This window comes from Parambassis ranga, chromosome 19, assembly GCF_900634625.1.
Source record: "Parambassis ranga chromosome 19, fParRan2.1, whole genome shotgun sequence".
Classification (NCBI taxonomy): Eukaryota; Metazoa; Chordata; class Actinopteri; family Ambassidae; genus Parambassis; species Parambassis ranga.
In genome coordinates, this window is record NC_041039.1 from 23787525 (window position 1) to 23804727 (window position 17203).

General features: G+C 47.2%; 3 protein-coding genes across 4 annotated transcripts; 1 reads left to right on the plus strand and 2 right to left on the minus strand.

Moving 5' to 3' along the window:
• Positions 1–630: 630 nt before the first annotated feature.
• klhl36 (kelch-like family member 36) lies at positions 631–4216 on the plus strand. 2 transcript variants are annotated; one of them, XM_028430166.1, is made up of 9 exons: positions 631–744; positions 1215–1292; positions 1481–1678; positions 1766–1888; positions 2038–2259; positions 2337–2642; positions 2730–2957; positions 3030–3187; positions 3316–4216. In XM_028430166.1, the coding sequence occupies exons 2-9, from the start codon at positions 1239–1241 to the stop codon at positions 3884–3886; spliced, it is 1860 nt and encodes a 619-aa protein (XP_028285967.1). In that variant the 5' UTR covers positions 631–744; positions 1215–1238; the 3' UTR covers positions 3887–4216. The 2 variants fall into 2 exon arrangements, with proteins under 2 accessions (XP_028285967.1, XP_028285968.1); XM_028430167.1 differs by having other exon boundaries at positions 1484–1678.
• Position 4217: 1 nt separating this feature from the next.
• Positions 4218–7509, minus strand: LOC114451517 (aldose reductase-related protein 2). The gene is made up of 10 exons (XM_028430168.1): positions 7162–7509; positions 6893–7069; positions 6701–6817; positions 6196–6273; positions 5888–6004; positions 5596–5708; positions 4873–4960; positions 4711–4794; positions 4487–4569; positions 4218–4413 (listed from the first exon to the last, which is right to left on the minus strand). Exons 1-10 carry the CDS (start codon positions 7249–7251, stop codon positions 4380–4382), a joined length of 981 nt encoding a protein of 326 aa, XP_028285969.1. The 5' UTR covers positions 7252–7509; the 3' UTR covers positions 4218–4379.
• A 1703-nt stretch (positions 7510–9212) lies between these two features.
• On the minus strand, positions 9213–15812 carry tat (tyrosine aminotransferase). Its single transcript, XM_028430967.1, has 12 exons — positions 15684–15812; positions 14589–14878; positions 14210–14314; positions 14024–14091; positions 13735–13893; positions 13415–13553; positions 13270–13322; positions 11029–11181; positions 10522–10650; positions 10362–10445; positions 10144–10242; positions 9213–10061 (listed from the first exon to the last, which is right to left on the minus strand). The coding sequence occupies exons 1-12, from the start codon at positions 15686–15688 to the stop codon at positions 9921–9923; spliced, it is 1425 nt and encodes a 474-aa protein (XP_028286768.1). The 5' UTR covers positions 15689–15812; the 3' UTR covers positions 9213–9920.
• Positions 15813–17203: the final 1391 nt, after the last annotated feature.

Consider the following 17203-nt stretch of genomic DNA (forward strand, 5'->3'; position numbering starts at 1 on the left):
GCAGAGAAATGGTCCGTGGTCAGCACCTGCAGAACCTCTCCTTTATAGGGGTTGTCTTGATCATCGCCTCTTATTTCCATCTGTTATTTTTCATACTTTGATTCATGTTTATATGTTCCGGTACCACAGCTGATGTCACAGGCTTGTTGTTTAACATTACTGATGGTGTCACAGTTCAGTGTGTTTAAAACACTCGATGACATGTGACTCTTGAATGTGCTCAGCTTAGAAAACCAGTTGATGTCAATATAAACATCCGGTTGACAGGTTTTGACTTCAAAATAAAATGGACCATTGTTATGTGGGACTTAATAAAGGACGGTATTTAATTGTAAAAAAAAAAAATATTTCTGGGCTGATATTATTGATTAATCTACAGGATTATTGATACATGCCTACCTACAGTAAATGTCATCCAATAACACGATATAAGGAAAACGTTTTGTGTAGAAAAACCAAATTATAAATAATCAATATACTCTATTTACTCCAACAGAAGTGTTGTATTTTAATAAACATTTTAAAACATGACGAAGACAAAACTATATTACAATCTTAAAATAAAACAATCATGTTATTGAGGTTGCGGAAATATCAGAAGCGGAGTCCCTTATTCTGAAATCCCTAACCGGAAGAGCATTTGTTGTTAGCGTGTAGCTAAGCTAGCTGACGGAGAGCTACCGGGCGCAGCTGAATCTGTGGTCTAACGAACGGTGTATTGCCGTTAAAATGTAACGTTTGTCGGTAGGTTTGCGGCTGAAAAACGATTTGATCGTAACGTGAGGACGTTTCGTGTTTTTGTGTTAAACGAGCTAAAGGAGAAATGCTGCTGCCGGAGAACAGCTGACACTCGTTCAGATGTAACAGAAGCCCAGTTGATTGATTATTGTTAAAGGTTTTTAAACTCTGCTCAGATCTGTACGTCCTCGGCCTCTTTGTCGTATTAAGAGAGCTACAGCTCAGTGTGTACACATTATTTTATAGTGTTCCACTATAAAGTCCCTCAAATGCAGTCAGACGTGTGTCTACGTTGGTTTTCTGGCAGCAGCAGAACTGTTCTATGTTCCCTTAGACTGTTGATTTGAAGTAAATGATTGGTTTATTATAATATTGGTGGATAATGAATTGATCCCTGGAGATGATTGGTAGAGGTTTTATTGTCTCAGCCAGTTGTTCCTAAATGAAGCAGCTTTGTGTGTCTGTGTGTTCTTCAGATGACGCCTGCCTAAGGGACCATAATGGACAAAGCGAGCCGGGCACGTCGGCCCTATCGGATCAGTGAATCCTCCAAGGTCTGTGTGTGTATTTGACTAAATTTCATGTCAGTTGTGACAGATGACACTATTAAACATAAATATGATTTTCAGGAACAGGAACAATTAAACACAAATATGATTTTCAGGAACAGGGAACAGGAAACAGGACGCATTAGCCAGAGATCACAGCCTGTAACAGACTTGTCGTGGGTGTGTTGTGTCAGCAGGTTTTCCGCTGGGTGGATCAGGCTGCAGAGGTCCTGCAGGGCCTCAATGAGCAGCGGCAGCACAGCCGGTTCTGTGATGTGGTGCTGGTGGCTGATGACCAGCGGGTCCCTGCTCACCGGGCCCTGCTGGCCGTCTCCAGCCCGTACTTCCATGCCATGTTCACCCTGGGCATGAAGGAGGCGCACCAGCAGGAGGTACAGAGGAAAACCTAGAGAGGCCTGTGTTGCTGCAGGGATGCAGACTATCATAAAATGTACCTGTTGGGCTCCTCCTGTCTGCAGGTGGAGCTGGTCGGGATGTCCCACATTGGTCTGAAAGCTGTGGTGGACTTCCTGTATGGTGCAGAGCTGCTGCTGGATGGGGGGAACATTGACCACGTGCTGGAAGCTGCACACCTCCTGCAGGTGAGACTCACACAATCTAAACTCCATGGTTAAAAAAACGGAAACAAAAGAAGATCAGCTGTGCGATGCTAAACGTTTAATTCAAGCATCACAGCAACAACTTCACCGACACCATGAAACAGCGTTAATGATGGTGATGTGCTGTTTAGGTGTGGCGAGTGGTAGATTTCTGCTGCCAGTACCTGGAACAGGAGGTGAGCGAGGATAACTACCTGTACCTACAGGAACTGGCTCTTCTCTACAGTCTGGAGCGACTCGACACCTTCATCGACCACTTCATCCTCGCCCGCTTCGCCACGCTGTCCTTCACCCCTGATTTCCTTCGCAACATCCCTTTCCACAAGCTCTCCTCCTACCTGTCCAGCGGCCAGGTGAAGTGTCCAGCCTGTCTGTATGCAGAGAGATGGAACATCATTATTAACCTCTGAGCTCCTCTCTCCATCCTCAGGTTCAGCATGACAGTGAGCAGGCGCTCCTCCAGGCCTCCCTGCAATGGCTCAGTCAGATGTCGGAGCGGACCGCCCACGCCAGGCAGCTGCTGTCGCACATCCGCTTCCCTCTGATGCCGGTGGGAGACCTTGTGAGCCGGGTGCTGCCGGCGCTGAGAGCGCTGCTGCCGGCAGAGGCTGGCTGCGAGTCCCTAGTGGAGGAGGCGCTGGGGTACCATGCCAGGCCCAGCGCTCAGCCGCTCCTGCAGACCGGACGCACCTCGGTGAGGGGAGGCGTGGAGCGGCTGCTGCTCCTTGGAGGAGAGGTAAGAAGGACTTGAGACTTGCAGTCAGTGTTTTTCTGTCGGACAGAAACAGAAGCTCATGGCGCCGTCCTATCTTGACTCTGTGAGGTGTTTGAGCGCGGGGAGGAGCTGATTGCCAGTGTTTGCTGGCTGAATCATGAAACAGGAAGTTGGGAGGTGGAGACGGAGCTGCCGGCCCAGCGGAGCCACCACTGCCTGGCAGTGCTGGGAGGCTTCATCTTCGCCGCCGGTGGCAGCTCTACCAGGGACAACGGTGGAGACGCAGCCAGTAACGTGCTGTACAGATATGACCCCCGCCACAACCTGTGGACCTGGGTAGAGTGTCCATCCAGCTGCTTGATGATGTCACTTCCAGTTGTCTTTTAGTGACAGTGTGATGTTTCTCAGGGTGCTCCGATGAACCAGCGGCGGGTGGACTTTTACCTGGGTGCAGTGGGAGACCGTCTGATAGCCGTGGGAGGGAGGAATGACACCGGAGCGTTGTCCTCTGTGGAGGTGTACTGTCCCACCGAGGACTGCTGGTCCTACGTGGCAGGACTGCCCAGGTATGCAGCGGACAGTACGCTGCGCTTTCTGTGACGTGACAGTTGGTGTTTGGAGTCATAAAAAACTGCAACTGAGGACAGAGAACAGATGATGTCCCGGGTGTCATCCTGAATTCTTTCTGTTGCAGGTCCACTTACGGCCATGCTGGGACGGTTCACTGTGGCGTCGTCTACATCTCAGGGGGTCATGACTATCAGATTGGCCCGTACCGTAGAGACGTCCTGAGCTATGATCCCTCTCGGGACGGTGACGTGTGGGTGGAACGTCAGCCCATGTCTCTGGCCCGGGGCTGGCACTGCATGGCCTCACTGAACCACCTTATCTACGCCATTGGAGGCAGCAACGACCACGAGGAAACCACGGAGCGCTTCGACATCCTGCAGGTGGAATCCTACGACCCACGCAGCGGCCAGTGGACCCGGGTGGCACCGCTGCTGCTGCCCAACAGTGAGGGGGGGCTTGCGGTCTGGTCAGGGAGGATCTATGTACTTGGGGGCTACAGCTGGGAGAACATGGCGTTCTCCAGATCCACTCAGGTGTACAACCCCGTCACAGGCTCATGGACCAAAGGGCCTGACCTGCCTAAACGGACCGCAGGGGCCTCGGCATGTGTGTGCACCTTGAAGCCCTCACCATCAACACCGTCACCAGAGAAGAAGACGGGACGAGGGACAAAAGGAAGGTTACGCCCCACATAACAGGAGAGGGTGACGGACTGAGACAGATCAGTTCTCTGCAGGACAAGAAGAGCGATAAACAGAGTTAACCAGAGCTGTGTGCCTGTCGAAGTGACACTCACACTGCTCTTCTATCGGCCTTGGAGGCTGACTGGGCACACTCACATGTGTTGAAGGTCAGACCATGCCTGTTCTTCACCTGATGAGAGGTGCAACAAAAACAAACACAGAGACACAAACCAGCTGCAGAAGTGGATCCCTCTGCAGCCTGTTACACAAAAGCACAACTTCACCGAGTACTGTGTGTTAAGAAATGACGTGTGTTGTATTAAAGTAAGAAGTGCTTCAGGACTGTTGGTTGGTTGTGTCTTTATTTAAAAATAATCAAAAACATTAGAAAAACAGAGAGAGCACATCTTGGAATAATTGTTTGTCCGGCTCTTTGCATTCACATTTGATTGGTAAACAGTGTGGTGAAGGTTCAGTGTCAGACCTGCCTCCTGTCCTGGGCGCCTCATTCGAAGGGGTAGTACGGGTGAGACTTGAGTCTGAAAAACAGAAAAGAAGTCGTCACTTAGAAAGCAGCAGCCTGTAGACTACAGCAGCTGAGTGCAGACTGACTCATCCACTACGTCGGCACGCCACCCTCGGTCCAGACCTCTCAGAGCCACCATGTCTTCTTCAGTCAGACAGAAGTCAAAGATCTGCAGTGAAACAGACAGATTTCAGTCTCTGCTGAAAGGATGTGAGGGCAGGTGATCTGCTCATTCATCCATGGAGAAAACATTCACAGAAGTAATAAAAGCACGCTCAGTAAGGCCTGAGCGGGTGTGATGAGTCTGTACCTTTGTGTTTTCAATGAGGTGATGAGATTTGTCACTCTTTGGGATGACTGCAATCCCCTGCTGCACATGATACCTCAGCAACACCTGGCAGAACATCACAGTTACTAACACAACACACACACACACACAGAGTACACACACACAGAGTACACACACACAGACCTGTGCAGAGCTGCGTCTATGCCTCCGGGCTACATCTGCAACCACCGGGTCCTCCAGGAGTTTATGTGGGTCAGTGTCTCCTCTGAACCTGCGACACAAGAGAGCAGCAGTTTTTATACACAGGAAACAAAGCGGCAAGGCTTTCACTGAGAAAGGTGTGCAGACAGACACACAACAGATCGGCAAAGACACAAAAACACAGAATTAACCTTCAGAAAACAAAGAAAGCTGATAACAGGCAAAATTAACACAACAGACATTTTAACAAATGCTAGTTGTAGGGTCCGCTACATGGACAATGTCTGCAAGGAGTCCCACGGTGACCAGCATGAGAAGCAGACTACAAGGACACAGAGCTGCATAGACGAATGCACAATTGTCTGCAAAGAGGAACAAACATGAAGGAGACACACAAAAGAACACAGATAAAAAGTGATCTGGAAAATCAACACAAAACTGCAGAATAGCCACAAACAAACACACAACAGACAGATGCAAAATGACCTGAGAACCAAAAGACAAGCACACAAAAAGACATGACACACAAATGACTAGAAAAAGAGACAAAAAAGGAAGTCAAAACCGAAACTTAGAGGCAGAAGATGAGCACCATCTTTAAATGTAACAAAAAACATAAACAATGCTGTTAGAGACAGTCACACCGAGGCGTGCTGGGATCAGTGGATCAGACTCAGTGAGTGTAGATCTGAGAGGACGCCTTACAGTTCAGGGGGTCTCGCAGGCGAGCCGAAGGGGCTGTAGGCCGTCAGAGCGATGTTCTTTGATTTACAGAAGTTGATCATCTCTGTCTGAACCAGGTAAGGATGAAGCTCCACCTGTGGATGTCAAACAAACACAACGTGAGGCAGAACTCCCAGCAGCCCCTCCAGAGAGGAGCCACACTGAAGAGCTGTCCTGAGGTTAGGAAAAGAAGACGTCGCTGCTGATGTGGATGAAATGAGGATGAAGCACACTCTGTATGGGTGTATGTGTGTCACATGTGAACATGCTGCACCTGATTGACAGCAGGAGGAACCCTGCACAGAGCCAGCAGTCTCTCCAGCTGCAGGATGCTGAAGTTGGACACACCGATGCTCCTCACCTTCCCCGAGGCCTGGAGGACCTCCATCCCCTAGAAAAGACATGCACATGCAGAGGGAACTCTGAAGATCCTGGGTGTCCCCTCAGGGATCAATAAAAAATATATCTATCAATGCGATATTTCATGGAATGTAAAAAGTTATTAAAACATATTATTGCACATTATTTCAATCATCAGTTTTCATTGTAGTTGTCTTTTAAACAGACAGCATGTGTTCATACCCTCCAGACATCCACATAGTCTATGTCAGAGGTCAGAGTCTCTCCATCCTTCTTTGGGAACAGTTCATCACCCACTTTCTGCACAGAAATGTAAAACCAGCCGTCAAACACACAGAGATGACAACATCATGTGAACATAACTGCATCCAGCTCTGTGAGCTGATGAGCCGCCATGTCTGTGCGTGCTGGACGGGCTGCTGCTGGCGTTCTCTGATGGCTCAGACTTTCCTGTTTGTGTGAATGTTGTGAGGACTCAAACGCTGTTATTAAGGAAGGAAGGATGGTGTGTGTGACTCTTTCCACTTCCTAAGAGGAAACTTTTAACTCTTCAGGTCCCTCACATCCATCGACAACTTTTTAGGAGCAAAAACAAGGATCCTGTTCAGCTGCCAGCACAGAATCAAACAGCAGGCAAAAAGCAGGAGTTTCCATATTCATTTGTTTTAATTATGCTGGGCACTTATTGTGTAAAATGTGAATTGAGTTTTGGATGTTGATGCTTCACCTTTAGACCAACAGGAAAATGGACGAGGTACAGGTCCAGGTAGTCCAGCTGGAGATCCTTCAGGGACGTATGCAGGCACACAGGGATGTCCTCTGGAGCATGATGTGTGCTCCACAGCTGTGAAGAAGAGCCACAATAAACATATTATGAGATGAAGATGCAGCTTCCATGTTGGCCCTGCTGCTCTCCCACCTTGCTGACGATGAACATGTCCTCACGCCGGATGATGCCCTGCTGCATCTTGGAGCGCAGCGCCTTGCCGATGTCCACCTCATTCTTGTAGCTGTAGGCTGTGTCTATGTGCCGGTATCCAGCCGCAATGGCTGCCTCCACAGCACCCTGCACCGAGGTCCGAGGCAGATGGGAGGACTGCAACAGGTGGAGCAGTTTAAACAAGAGGTCTGCAGCACATTTACTTCACATAAATACCCTCAAAGTCTAACATCTGCATAAAAAGCTACCTTCCATGTCCCCAGACCCAGAACTGGCATCCGCCTGCCGTCATTCAGGTCTAAGGTCCGGGCCGCCTGTGTGTCCTCCACAGAGTCCATTAAACTGTGACAAACGATTAAAAAGAGAAGCTCTGTTCACACTCAAACCCTGTGCTTTCCTCTTCCTCTTTTCCTTCTGCTGAATCAACCTCCTTCCTTTTTCTCTGCTGAGTTTACGTTCTGTCCTCTCTGCCTCACTCCCTTCTTCGTCCCCGCCTGTCTACTTTCTTCCTGTCTTATCAGTGGACAAGTTAATTATTGGACAGCGTGCAGTACCTTCCCCCATGAAGTATTTATGTGTAAATACTCAGTATGTGTCGAGGAGCTTGGTGCAAAGGTCACTCTCCTCATAGTGGCACTGACACACACACACACACACAAACAGACCCACACACAGTCAGGACACATTTTAAAATCAGCTGTAATGTTCCCACTTCAACATTAGGCGGCGATAATGTCCCACTGTCTATGGACACATGCAGTCCTAAATATACTACATGTTCATCAATCAGAACAAACTGTCGTCTTTTTATTTTGTTTTTCTAAACTTCACAGGACTTTAATTTGAACTCATATTTCTGCTTCATAATGTAATTTAATCAAATATATTTTTATGTTAATTTCATTTTTAAATATCTCATCATGTTTTCCATCTTTACACAGTCACAGTAACAACAGCTCTCCACATGCACAGGGATATAAACCTACCTCTGCTTGGACATGCAGACAGTCAGCCATCTTTTTCTTCATCATGTTTTACTGCCCGACCAGCTGCTGAACAAAATTCTCATCACAATCGAATGCTCATCAGATGCATCCCCCTTTAAAAGACAGAGAATTATTAGAATAGAATAGAATAGAATAGAATAGAAGTACCGTGTTCATCCCAAGCTGAAAAATTTCACTGTTACAGCAGCAATATACCCTACACCACTCATCCCCACATCAGACAGGACACCACCCAGCACCCATGTGAGCACATGCTAAACAGACATATCCACAGACTCACATGTTAATGAGACTGCTGCAATACGGTTGATTGGTTTTTTTAGGGCCATTAGCCATGAATAAATGAAAAAATATCATGTGTGTGTGTCTAGCTGTTTGACTCACTGTCTAGAGACTGGTCCCTCCACCAGCCGGCGAGCTGCTCAGACCAACTCCTTCCAGCATTCTTGCCGCCATTTTGCAATAGATATTATGGTTCTATATGGTTTTCTGACATTTAGAAGATGATCCCTGCACTTCAATGATAACAAAGATGGAGCTGTTTGGTATGTTCAGATTTGAAGCTGACAGTTTGAGGAAAAAAGACCATGTGGTGCATACGCCATCATTTTGTTAAGAAAATACTTTAAAAGAATTAATTAAAGATTATAATTATTTATAGTTATCTTATAGAGAAAAGTTTTGTTGCTACAAAAAAAAGCAGTGGTTACTTTTATATAGTTTGGCTAACTATTTTTATCCAGTTTTAGTTAGCTAGCTAGCTAGCAGCTAGTCAACAAATAGCAGAGCCCAGAGCCGCAATATCGTTTATATAATATATATATATATATATATAATTTTATAATTTAAACGTCTTCACGAACATGGACTTGGTGATTCTGGGTGCGGTGGGGACATCTAAACAAGACACAAACAAGTTTTACAACAGAAGCTCACCTGACCGCCATCACGTCCTCACTGAGTTACATAAACAAATCTGACAAACTATTTCTGCGACGTCTGACGTCAGTGCTCACGTGGTATAGCAGAGGCGGAAGTCGTTTTTGTTTATACTGACAAACAAGGAAAACGAAAACAGAATAAAGGCTAAAAATAGATATATATTAAATATATGAGGAGGTGCTGGTGGGTTCAATTTATTTCCACCATTTTCTTTTTTGTTGAAAACTGTGAAATACAAAATGAATGTAGGCTCAATATACACATGTAAAACACATAAATAACCTTTAGCTTCTTCACAGCCACCTTTAAAACTGTGTTTTTTTTTCACTGCTGAAAGACAACACATAACATTCATGTCAAAATGTTTTATTAGTTAACCATCAACAAAACTACTGCAAAATAATTGTGGAAAAACACAGAAATGTACAGTATATAAATGCAATTTTACAAACAATATACAGAGTTCTGATAAGCGGCTCATGCAGAGTCACAGAAGCAAAGAACACAGAGGATTATATCATACTGAATGTTTTCACTTCCTCTGAACAGGGATCAGACAGCAAACAACATGCAATACACCAGAAAAGCAGCAGGAGAGGTATTCACAAATTACATAAATACACAAACACTACAAGAGGTTAATATAAGTTTAAAGCCTGTATAAAATATAAATATTTGGTCTGCTCATTACATACAGTTTACATCAAAAATTACACCATCAGGCATGTTGGTAACCAGCTGTTCGTTGTCATGGTGACGGCTACGTTCCCTGTGTTTGTACTCGAACAATGTCGCAGCATGGCGGCTTGACCTTTGACCCTCCTGATCATTTAATTTAAATATTGTGAATAGTGTTGGGTGCTACATTTATTTTATAAGAGATATGTCACAATGGCGTCTGCAGCCATGTGACAGAGCTGTTTGTGGGCAGAGGTTTGTTCATACCATAACATGTGGCTGGATGTAGCAGAACATCCTGACATACCGATTAGTATATATATATATATGTATGGACATTAGAACGCAGCCCTGATTTAAACATGACACCACGGTGGATCTCACTGGTCCAGGTCGTTGCTATCGCAGCTGCGGGGCCGGTAGTAACGCTGGCAGAACTCCCTGATCCGAGCGCAGGCCTCCACCATCATCTCCTCCGGCACCGTCACCACGATGCGGAAGAAGTTGGGATACTCAAACGCCTGGGAGGAGACACAGGGGATGATGTTCAGGTTTCATTTAACCATGCAAAGATCAACAGTGAAATAAAAAACAGTTTCTTACTGAAGCGGGCAGACAGAAGACAGACTGCTCGGTCACCAGCCGCTCAGTGAAGTCCACATCGTTCTTAAAGTCTGGGAAGTGGTCCATGTCGATCCCAACCTGGACAAATGAGCACACAGATATTCAGGCCGAGAATGACAGAATGACAGGTGAGCTGCTCCAAACCACTCGGCAAGAATGAAAACAACCACACAGACACACACACATGTGCTACTGACCATGAGGTACATGGCTCCTGAGGGCCTGATGGGGGTCAGACCGGGGACAGTGGACAGCTCGCTGAAACAAATCTCTGAGTTGGACTGAGGAAGAAGAAGAAACATCTGTCACATATTGCTGTGGCTGACAGTGTGTGTGGACTGTATGAAGAGTTTGTACCTTGAGGAAGCTGATGGTGTTGTTGTAGAAGCTCTGAGGGGTGTTGTTGAGGATGCTCTCCAGCGCCCCCTGGACGACGGTGCAGGCTCCCAGAATCCGCTGGCTCAGTTTCACCAGACCCTGTCGGATCTGCAGAGGAGACATGGAGTAGTGAGGACATTTTCAGAGACATGTCTGCAGGTCTCCTAGCTGAAGGAACATCAGCCTGTGGTGGGTGGAGCACTGAGGCACCTCCAGCTTCAACGCTATGTGTGAGACTTTCTGGCTTCACCAGCTGCAAATCTGCCCTGAAGGCAGGATGGGTCAGACATGTCCTGACAGATCCTCCATCAGCTGCACTAAAGCTGCCACCAAGGTGATGCAGCATCATATTACTGTGACAATAAGCCAAAAAGTCACACTTCTGTATATATGTGTAGGGGTCAGTGAGACAACACTGCCCCCATCAGGTCAAACTGGAAATTACAACACAGCAAATACTTGATTGCATCCATTTAAACAGAATACCTCAGATCCAAATATGTTATTCCTGTCATGGATGAGGATCCATCCCATCCTCCAACCTGGGACCAGCCAGCGTTTAGCCAAGCCGCCGCAGGAAAGGATGGGAACATCGCTGCTGAGAGAGGCCAGAGAAGGACAGCTGCAGCCTGGGAAAACCTGAGGAGCAACGAAGACAGGGAGAGAGAGCAGAGAGCTGGTTAAAGACTAACTTTACTCTCAGACTGGGCTGTAACATGATGAATGTAACTGTCCTGTTTTATTATGACAGTATGATAAAGCAGGAGCACAATGGATGGATTAAAAGAAACATTTATGGGAATCTATAGGTTTTGTAAGACTGGGGCGGTGAGGGGGTTACAGTAACTTTATGCCTCTCTCACACAACTGGTTCTCATTACAGCCGTACAGTATGTGTGACGTGGAGCGAGACACGGCCCCGCGTCTGATTGGCCAGTCTGGGATGAATGTAAAATGTGCCTGTGCGACTCGCCAGTTTGAAGCCATTTTTTGGCTTGTGGCTGTCTGCCACAAGTCTCCTCCTATGGATGGCGTGCGCAGGTTATAGCAGCGATTGGTTTTATAATCCACATACATGCTGCCCACCTGCACAGAGACAGCCCCGCAGGCTTTAAAACATTATTTACTGCTGAGGGTGTTCAGCAGGAGGCACGGTGCCCCACTGACTCAGTCTGTGCTGGTAGTTAAACCCCCAAAACACTGGGGGCCCCACCACCAACACACCCCCTGCTCTTCTCCACCCACCAAAGGGCCTCCAGACATATGCATTAATTGCAAACACATGCAGCCACAAAAGTGCAAAGTCATTCTGTTTGGCCTGCATTTAGCGTGTGTGTGTGTGTGGATGCACCCAACAACCCCGACTCTGAACGTTTCCATTCACAACACATCACTGCATCATGGATCTGATGTTTCCATCTCTGCTGCAGCTTCTTAGAGCCGACACAGATGCACGTACAAACACAACTATTTCACGTAGAGGCTGATATAAAGCATGAGCATGTAGCTATGATCATATGAAATGATGGAACATCTGCAGAGTCCAGACTGTCCTGAAGACAACAAGCTGCAGCATGTACAGTGATGAAGGTCAGAGGCTGGCAGAGTCTCATGTGTTTAAGGGTTAAATGAAGAGATAAATGAAGAGGGCCAACATTAAAATCTGCACGCTGAGTCCGAACTGGATCAATGTCAGTCTAGAAAAGTCTGTGCTGGTCAAACTCTCACTGAAGGTCATGTAAATATGTGCACAAATAAACACACACGCACGCACACACACGCTTTCAGACAGGTTACATAAAAAGCACAGACATGGTTAGAAGAGAATCGTCCACTTCAGTAGTTTTCCACTGATCAGGACGGTGTACTCATGTTGGACAGACTGAAACCCCCACCGGGGCAAATCTGCAACATGTGAGCCAGCAGAAGACGACACGTTTCAACCACCAACGCCCACTTTATTAGCTAACCTCCGACTTCCTGTGTTGGTTAGCCAGGATCATTGTCAGCTCGTCCACACTGTCCGAGTGTTTTTCAGCACAGACCTGTGTTCTAAACGGCTTCTGATGCTTCTGTTACCCACATATCTCAGAGTACAGTCGTTCTTAACTCCTGACTCCTCAGCATTAGATTTGGAAATGAAACACTGACTGTAGTTAGAATATTGGAACCATCAATCAGAATCAGAATCAGGTTTAAATAAAGCACCACCACCATTTTTTAAACTATGCAAACAGTTAACGTTTTATCTTCTCTTTACTGTTACTGTCCCTGTGTGGTTGTGTTGCGTGATTATTTATCAAAGTATAAACTTTTATTAGATTTTAAAAATCTTCAAATGCTGTTCTGCACTAAACCTGGCACCCAGCTGCTGCAGCGGCATGTTACTACACACATACACACACTCTTTGTGTTAACCATAACAGAGAGGCAACACTGCCACCATCAGGTCAAAGTGTGCGGCTGTGCACTGACCCCTTCCTGTGGTAACTTTTGAACGTGCTCAACCCCCATGGCCCACATGCACTGCTTGCCCTTACTGACCCTCCCTGGCTCTCGCCCATCCACCCTAATCCTCCCTGTCCTGATGTGGAGTTGTCAACCCACCACCCAGAGCCAGAGCAAATAATCCCACCGCACGAAGCACAACCTGAAAAATGTGCCTCGCTGGTGTTACACTGAGCCAAGCCCACCTGCAGCCCTGTACCGAGAGGTTTCTGCACTCACCATGTCGCTGTAGATTTCATCAGCCAGGATGGGAACGCAGTGTTTGGAGGCCACTGGGGAAAAGAAACAGAATGTGTGTGAGATGTGTGTGTGTGTGTGTCCACTCTTGATTTTTGCCTGCTAAAGCTCTGGCAGGATGTGACACCTTTGAGGATCTTCTGCAGGTGCTCCTTGGTGAAGACGGAGCCACATGGGTTGGAGGGGTTGGTGATGATGATGCAGGACGTTCTCTCGTTGATCAGGCTCTCCATGTGCTGCAGGTCCACCTCCCACGACTTCTCCGGCTGTGGATCAAACATGCACGTCAGGATGATGATGATGATGATGATGTAATGACAACACAGAACCCTGAGTAACTGTTCCCAACACAAGAACACTACCGACAAGGCGGCAAGGAGGTGCTGAAAACTGCAGTTTGCCCTGTGGCCACTTGAGGGCTGGTGTCCGTTTACTTGCCAGACTCACCAGCAGGTTGTAGAGTTTGACCTCGATGCCCATGGAAACAGCCAGAGTCTTATATAAGGAGAAGCCTGGGCACGGCACCAGGATGTTGTCCCCCGGGTTACAGAGGACGCCGATAGCCAGGTCGATGGCCTGACTGCAACCGCTGGTCAGAATCACATCCTGTAAGAGAAGGAGGGCCCGGTGAGCTGCACACACATGACATGACCACCACACCATCCAGGCGTGCAGCGTGTCCTGTTCTGTGGAAGAGGAGGGAGGTATGTATGAACACAGAGTGTGGGAGCCTCACCTCTGCCTCCAGCGGAGCCTCGGGGCAGCTGTAAAAGTTGGCCACCGCCTGCCGGCTCTTCAGGTAACCTGAGGGTGCACACAGAGGGTTAATATCACAACACATACATGCAGAGATACACACCTGTGTGTCCTGCCACCACGCATGTGTGTGTGTGTGTTCTCTGTGCAGCTCAGTGAGACTCACCGACAGAAGGAGCGTAGCCGTTATATTTCTGGGAGTCTATGGCGTCTTTCATTGCCTGAAGCACCGCGTCATCTGTGGGCAGGTTCCCGAACACGGTGGGGTCCCCTGAGGAGTCAGTCAGGGACAGTCAGTCAGCGGGGACAGACAGACAGACAGGTAGGCAGAGAGGCAGACAGACAGACAGACAGACAGAGAGGCAGACAGACAGGCAGGCATAGAGACAGACAGACAGACAGGCAGGCTGGCAGGCAGGCAGACAGGCAGGGAGACAGGCAGACAGACAGGCAGGCTGGTAGGCAGACAGACAGGCAGGGAGGCAGACAGACAGGCAGGCAGACAGACAGACATTAGATGTGGCTGTGTGAAAAGGCAGACCCACCAATGGAGAGGGCGATCATGGGTTTGTCCGGGTGCGGGGTGAGCTTCATGCCGTCCACAATGGCCCTGATGGGGTTCAGGGTGTTCTTGGCCATCTCTGAGGGCTTCACCTCCCACCTCTGCCTGCGGCTCTTGGCTTTGGCCGGGTACAGGCTGCCGTTCACGCTGACGTGGTGGAAGCCCTTCCCGGTGACTCCGGTCCCGTTCAGGCTTTTGGCACTGACCGTGGTTTTGCTGTGAACTCCATTCCCATTCATCTGAACCAAGTAAGACTTGTTGTCCATCCTGGAGCTGCGGAGCCGGGACGGACAGCACCTTTATCTCACCCTGATCACACTTCACCCAGAGCCAGCTGCTTTAACAAGCTGCGGCATCACATTAATAACCTGCAGACAGAACCGTCAACACTCGGCTCCCTCTGAGCTGTGAGTTTAATTATTATTATTAATTCGTGCAAATATTCAGCAAATTATTATTATTATTATTATTATAGTCAGATCAACATATTTTAGTCATGTTCGATTTTATTCTTTACTGATTAAAAATAATCTGCGCTAACTGGATATAAGCGGCAGCGCGCATGGCGCAGCTTCCATCATTAAGTTCTTCAGAATTAAAATATAATAAAATAACTACAATATCTAAATCCATCAAGTGTGTGAAATTAATCATGACTGAATACAGAAACAGAAATGATAACTTGATGCAGACCTGCAGCAGATTTAACCCTCTGTACACACTCTGCACTTTAAAACATGAATTACTGCATATAGCCCTATATTTATACTGGTCACGTTAAAAATGTTATTTTGCACTGTTAGTTTTACTCTTTTTATTCTTTATTCCTTTTTATATTTATTTAGATATTTGTCTTTTTTCATTGCACGTGTCCATCTTTTGTGCCTAACCCTAGAGCTGCTGAACAAACCTTCAGTGCGCCGCGCTTAAAATCACGCATCTTCCATAAAAGTGATTAATGTACGTGCAAAGTCTATGAAAGGTGCTTTTGTTATCAGTAATTTATTAATTCTTCAGTTGGTTAATATCAGATTTTTAATAAACTCCATCATAAACAGGCTGTAAAGTTTTTTCTTACCTCATTTTTAATTCAGCACAAATCCTCCAGAAAGCAGCAGCAGCAGATTAATCAGCCTCAAATGTAACAGTAAAGGATGCGGGATGAATTAAAGCCGCTTTTATAGCAAGTTCCCCTAAAATGGGTGTTGAGCCCTGCCCTTATTTCCATTGGTGGAGACCAAGGGCTGTGCCATGACACCCCTCTGACGTCATTAACCAGCTCCATACCTCCGCATCAAAGGGGGGGGGGCATGTAATTTACATGAGGAGGGGCGTTGTGTTAACCTGTCACATGTTACTGATGGAAACATCAGACTATACTCAAAAACACACTGCTGACTCTGAGAGCCTCCCGAGGAGCTGAGGCCTGCTGAGCTGACGTCATATTAACCCCTCTGGGTTAAACATGGGGTGTCACTAAGGTTCATGTGCTAATGGGCTAATAGATATTTAACCAAATGATTTACAGTGAGCAGTTTACAGTCGCTGGGATCCATGTGCCTCCTGCACAAACAAAACGTTACTCATTCATGGTGGATATGACAGACTACAGGCGATGATGTCATCAGGCTGCAGACTGACCGGTCACATTGGGTTAAATCAACACGTCAGGTGGACAAACACCGGTGCTGCTGGTAGAATCTGGGTTCTCTGTCCGGTGACAGTGCCGAACCAAATGGGTCCAGCTAGGACAAAAGGTCCCGAGCCTGTCCCACGTCTCACAGTCCTTTAACCAGACAGTCAGTCAGACCCACACAGGTAAGGAGACATATAGAGACATTTAGACGTCCTTTACCACATATAAACCATGTTTTCCTACCAAACTGATGGAGCTGATGGAGCTGATGGAGGAGCAGACTCTACAGCTGCCTCCCTTCAGCCTTTGTGAATGAGCTGGATGACTGAGAATCTTCATGGACATGTCACATTCAAACAACACGTGGAACACTGCTTCTTACATAACAGGCTGCTTTCTGTGCTCCGCAGTCCCTAACGTATGAAGGTGGAGGCCGTCCTCCGGGACTAATAACACACAGCGGGGCTGTAATAGCACCAAAGCACCGTATATTCAAACGGTTCCCCTGTAAACTGGAGTGGCTGTAGGTGTGAGCGTCAACAGACACACACATGTTGTGCATCAGGTCGCTGTGATTGTGTGTGCGGCCTCTAGTGGGTCAGCTTTAAGAAAAGTGCAGAGTCATGGTGGGGTGCTTCATCATGAGGGTCCCACTGTGTTTCATAAATCAGCGTGAAGGGTTAACACGCTGCCAGGGAGAGCGCGCTCAGAGGAAGCCATGCTCTGACTGCTGCCATGAGGTCGCTGCTTCTTAGTGTTATTTTACATTATGTTGGATTTTCTGACAGATCCTCACATCACACATGCTGCACGACCCACAAACAGGTTTGTCACCAGGAGAAACCTTAAATTAATTAATTAATTAATCTTAACAGAATCCAGACGCTGACTTTAAAAACCGTGAAATGTTACATCACCCATTACAGCCGCAGCGCGGCGAACATCACATGAATGATGCAACA

What these genes read in the sequence shown, in the direction of transcription:
- tat (XM_028430967.1), bottom strand. An exon ending in ATAACATATTTGGATCTGAG is followed by an intron (nt 10,651 to 11,028) that starts GTATTCTGTTTA and finishes TCTCCTCTGCAG; the next exon opens with ATCCGACAGGGTCTGGTGAA. An exon ending in CAGGAGCCATGTACCTCATG is followed by an intron (nt 10,243 to 10,361) that starts GTCAGTAGCACA and finishes TCATTTGTCCAG; the next exon opens with GTTGGGATCGACATGGACCA.
- LOC114451517 (XM_028430168.1), bottom strand. Translation starts at nt 7,251, where the DNA reads ATGGACTCTGTGGAGGACACACAGGCGGCCCGGACCTTAGACCTGAAT. An exon ending in ACTATGTGGATGTCTGGAGG is followed by an intron (nt 6,005 to 6,195) that starts GTATGAACACAT and finishes TGTCTTTTCTAG; the next exon opens with GGGATGGAGGTCCTCCAGGC. An exon ending in TTCCTCCTGCTGTCAATCAG is followed by an intron (nt 5,709 to 5,887) that starts GTGCAGCATGTT and finishes TGACATCCACAG; the next exon opens with GTGGAGCTTCATCCTTACCT.
- klhl36 (XM_028430166.1), top strand. Translation starts at nt 1,239, where the DNA reads ATGGACAAAGCGAGCCGGGCACGTCGGCCCTATCGGATCAGTGAATCC. An exon ending in CCTACCTGTCCAGCGGCCAG is followed by an intron (nt 2,260 to 2,336) that starts GTGAAGTGTCCA and finishes CTCCATCCTCAG; the next exon opens with GTTCAGCATGACAGTGAGCA. An exon ending in GCCACAACCTGTGGACCTGG is followed by an intron (nt 2,958 to 3,029) that starts GTAGAGTGTCCA and finishes GATGTTTCTCAG; the next exon opens with GGTGCTCCGATGAACCAGCG.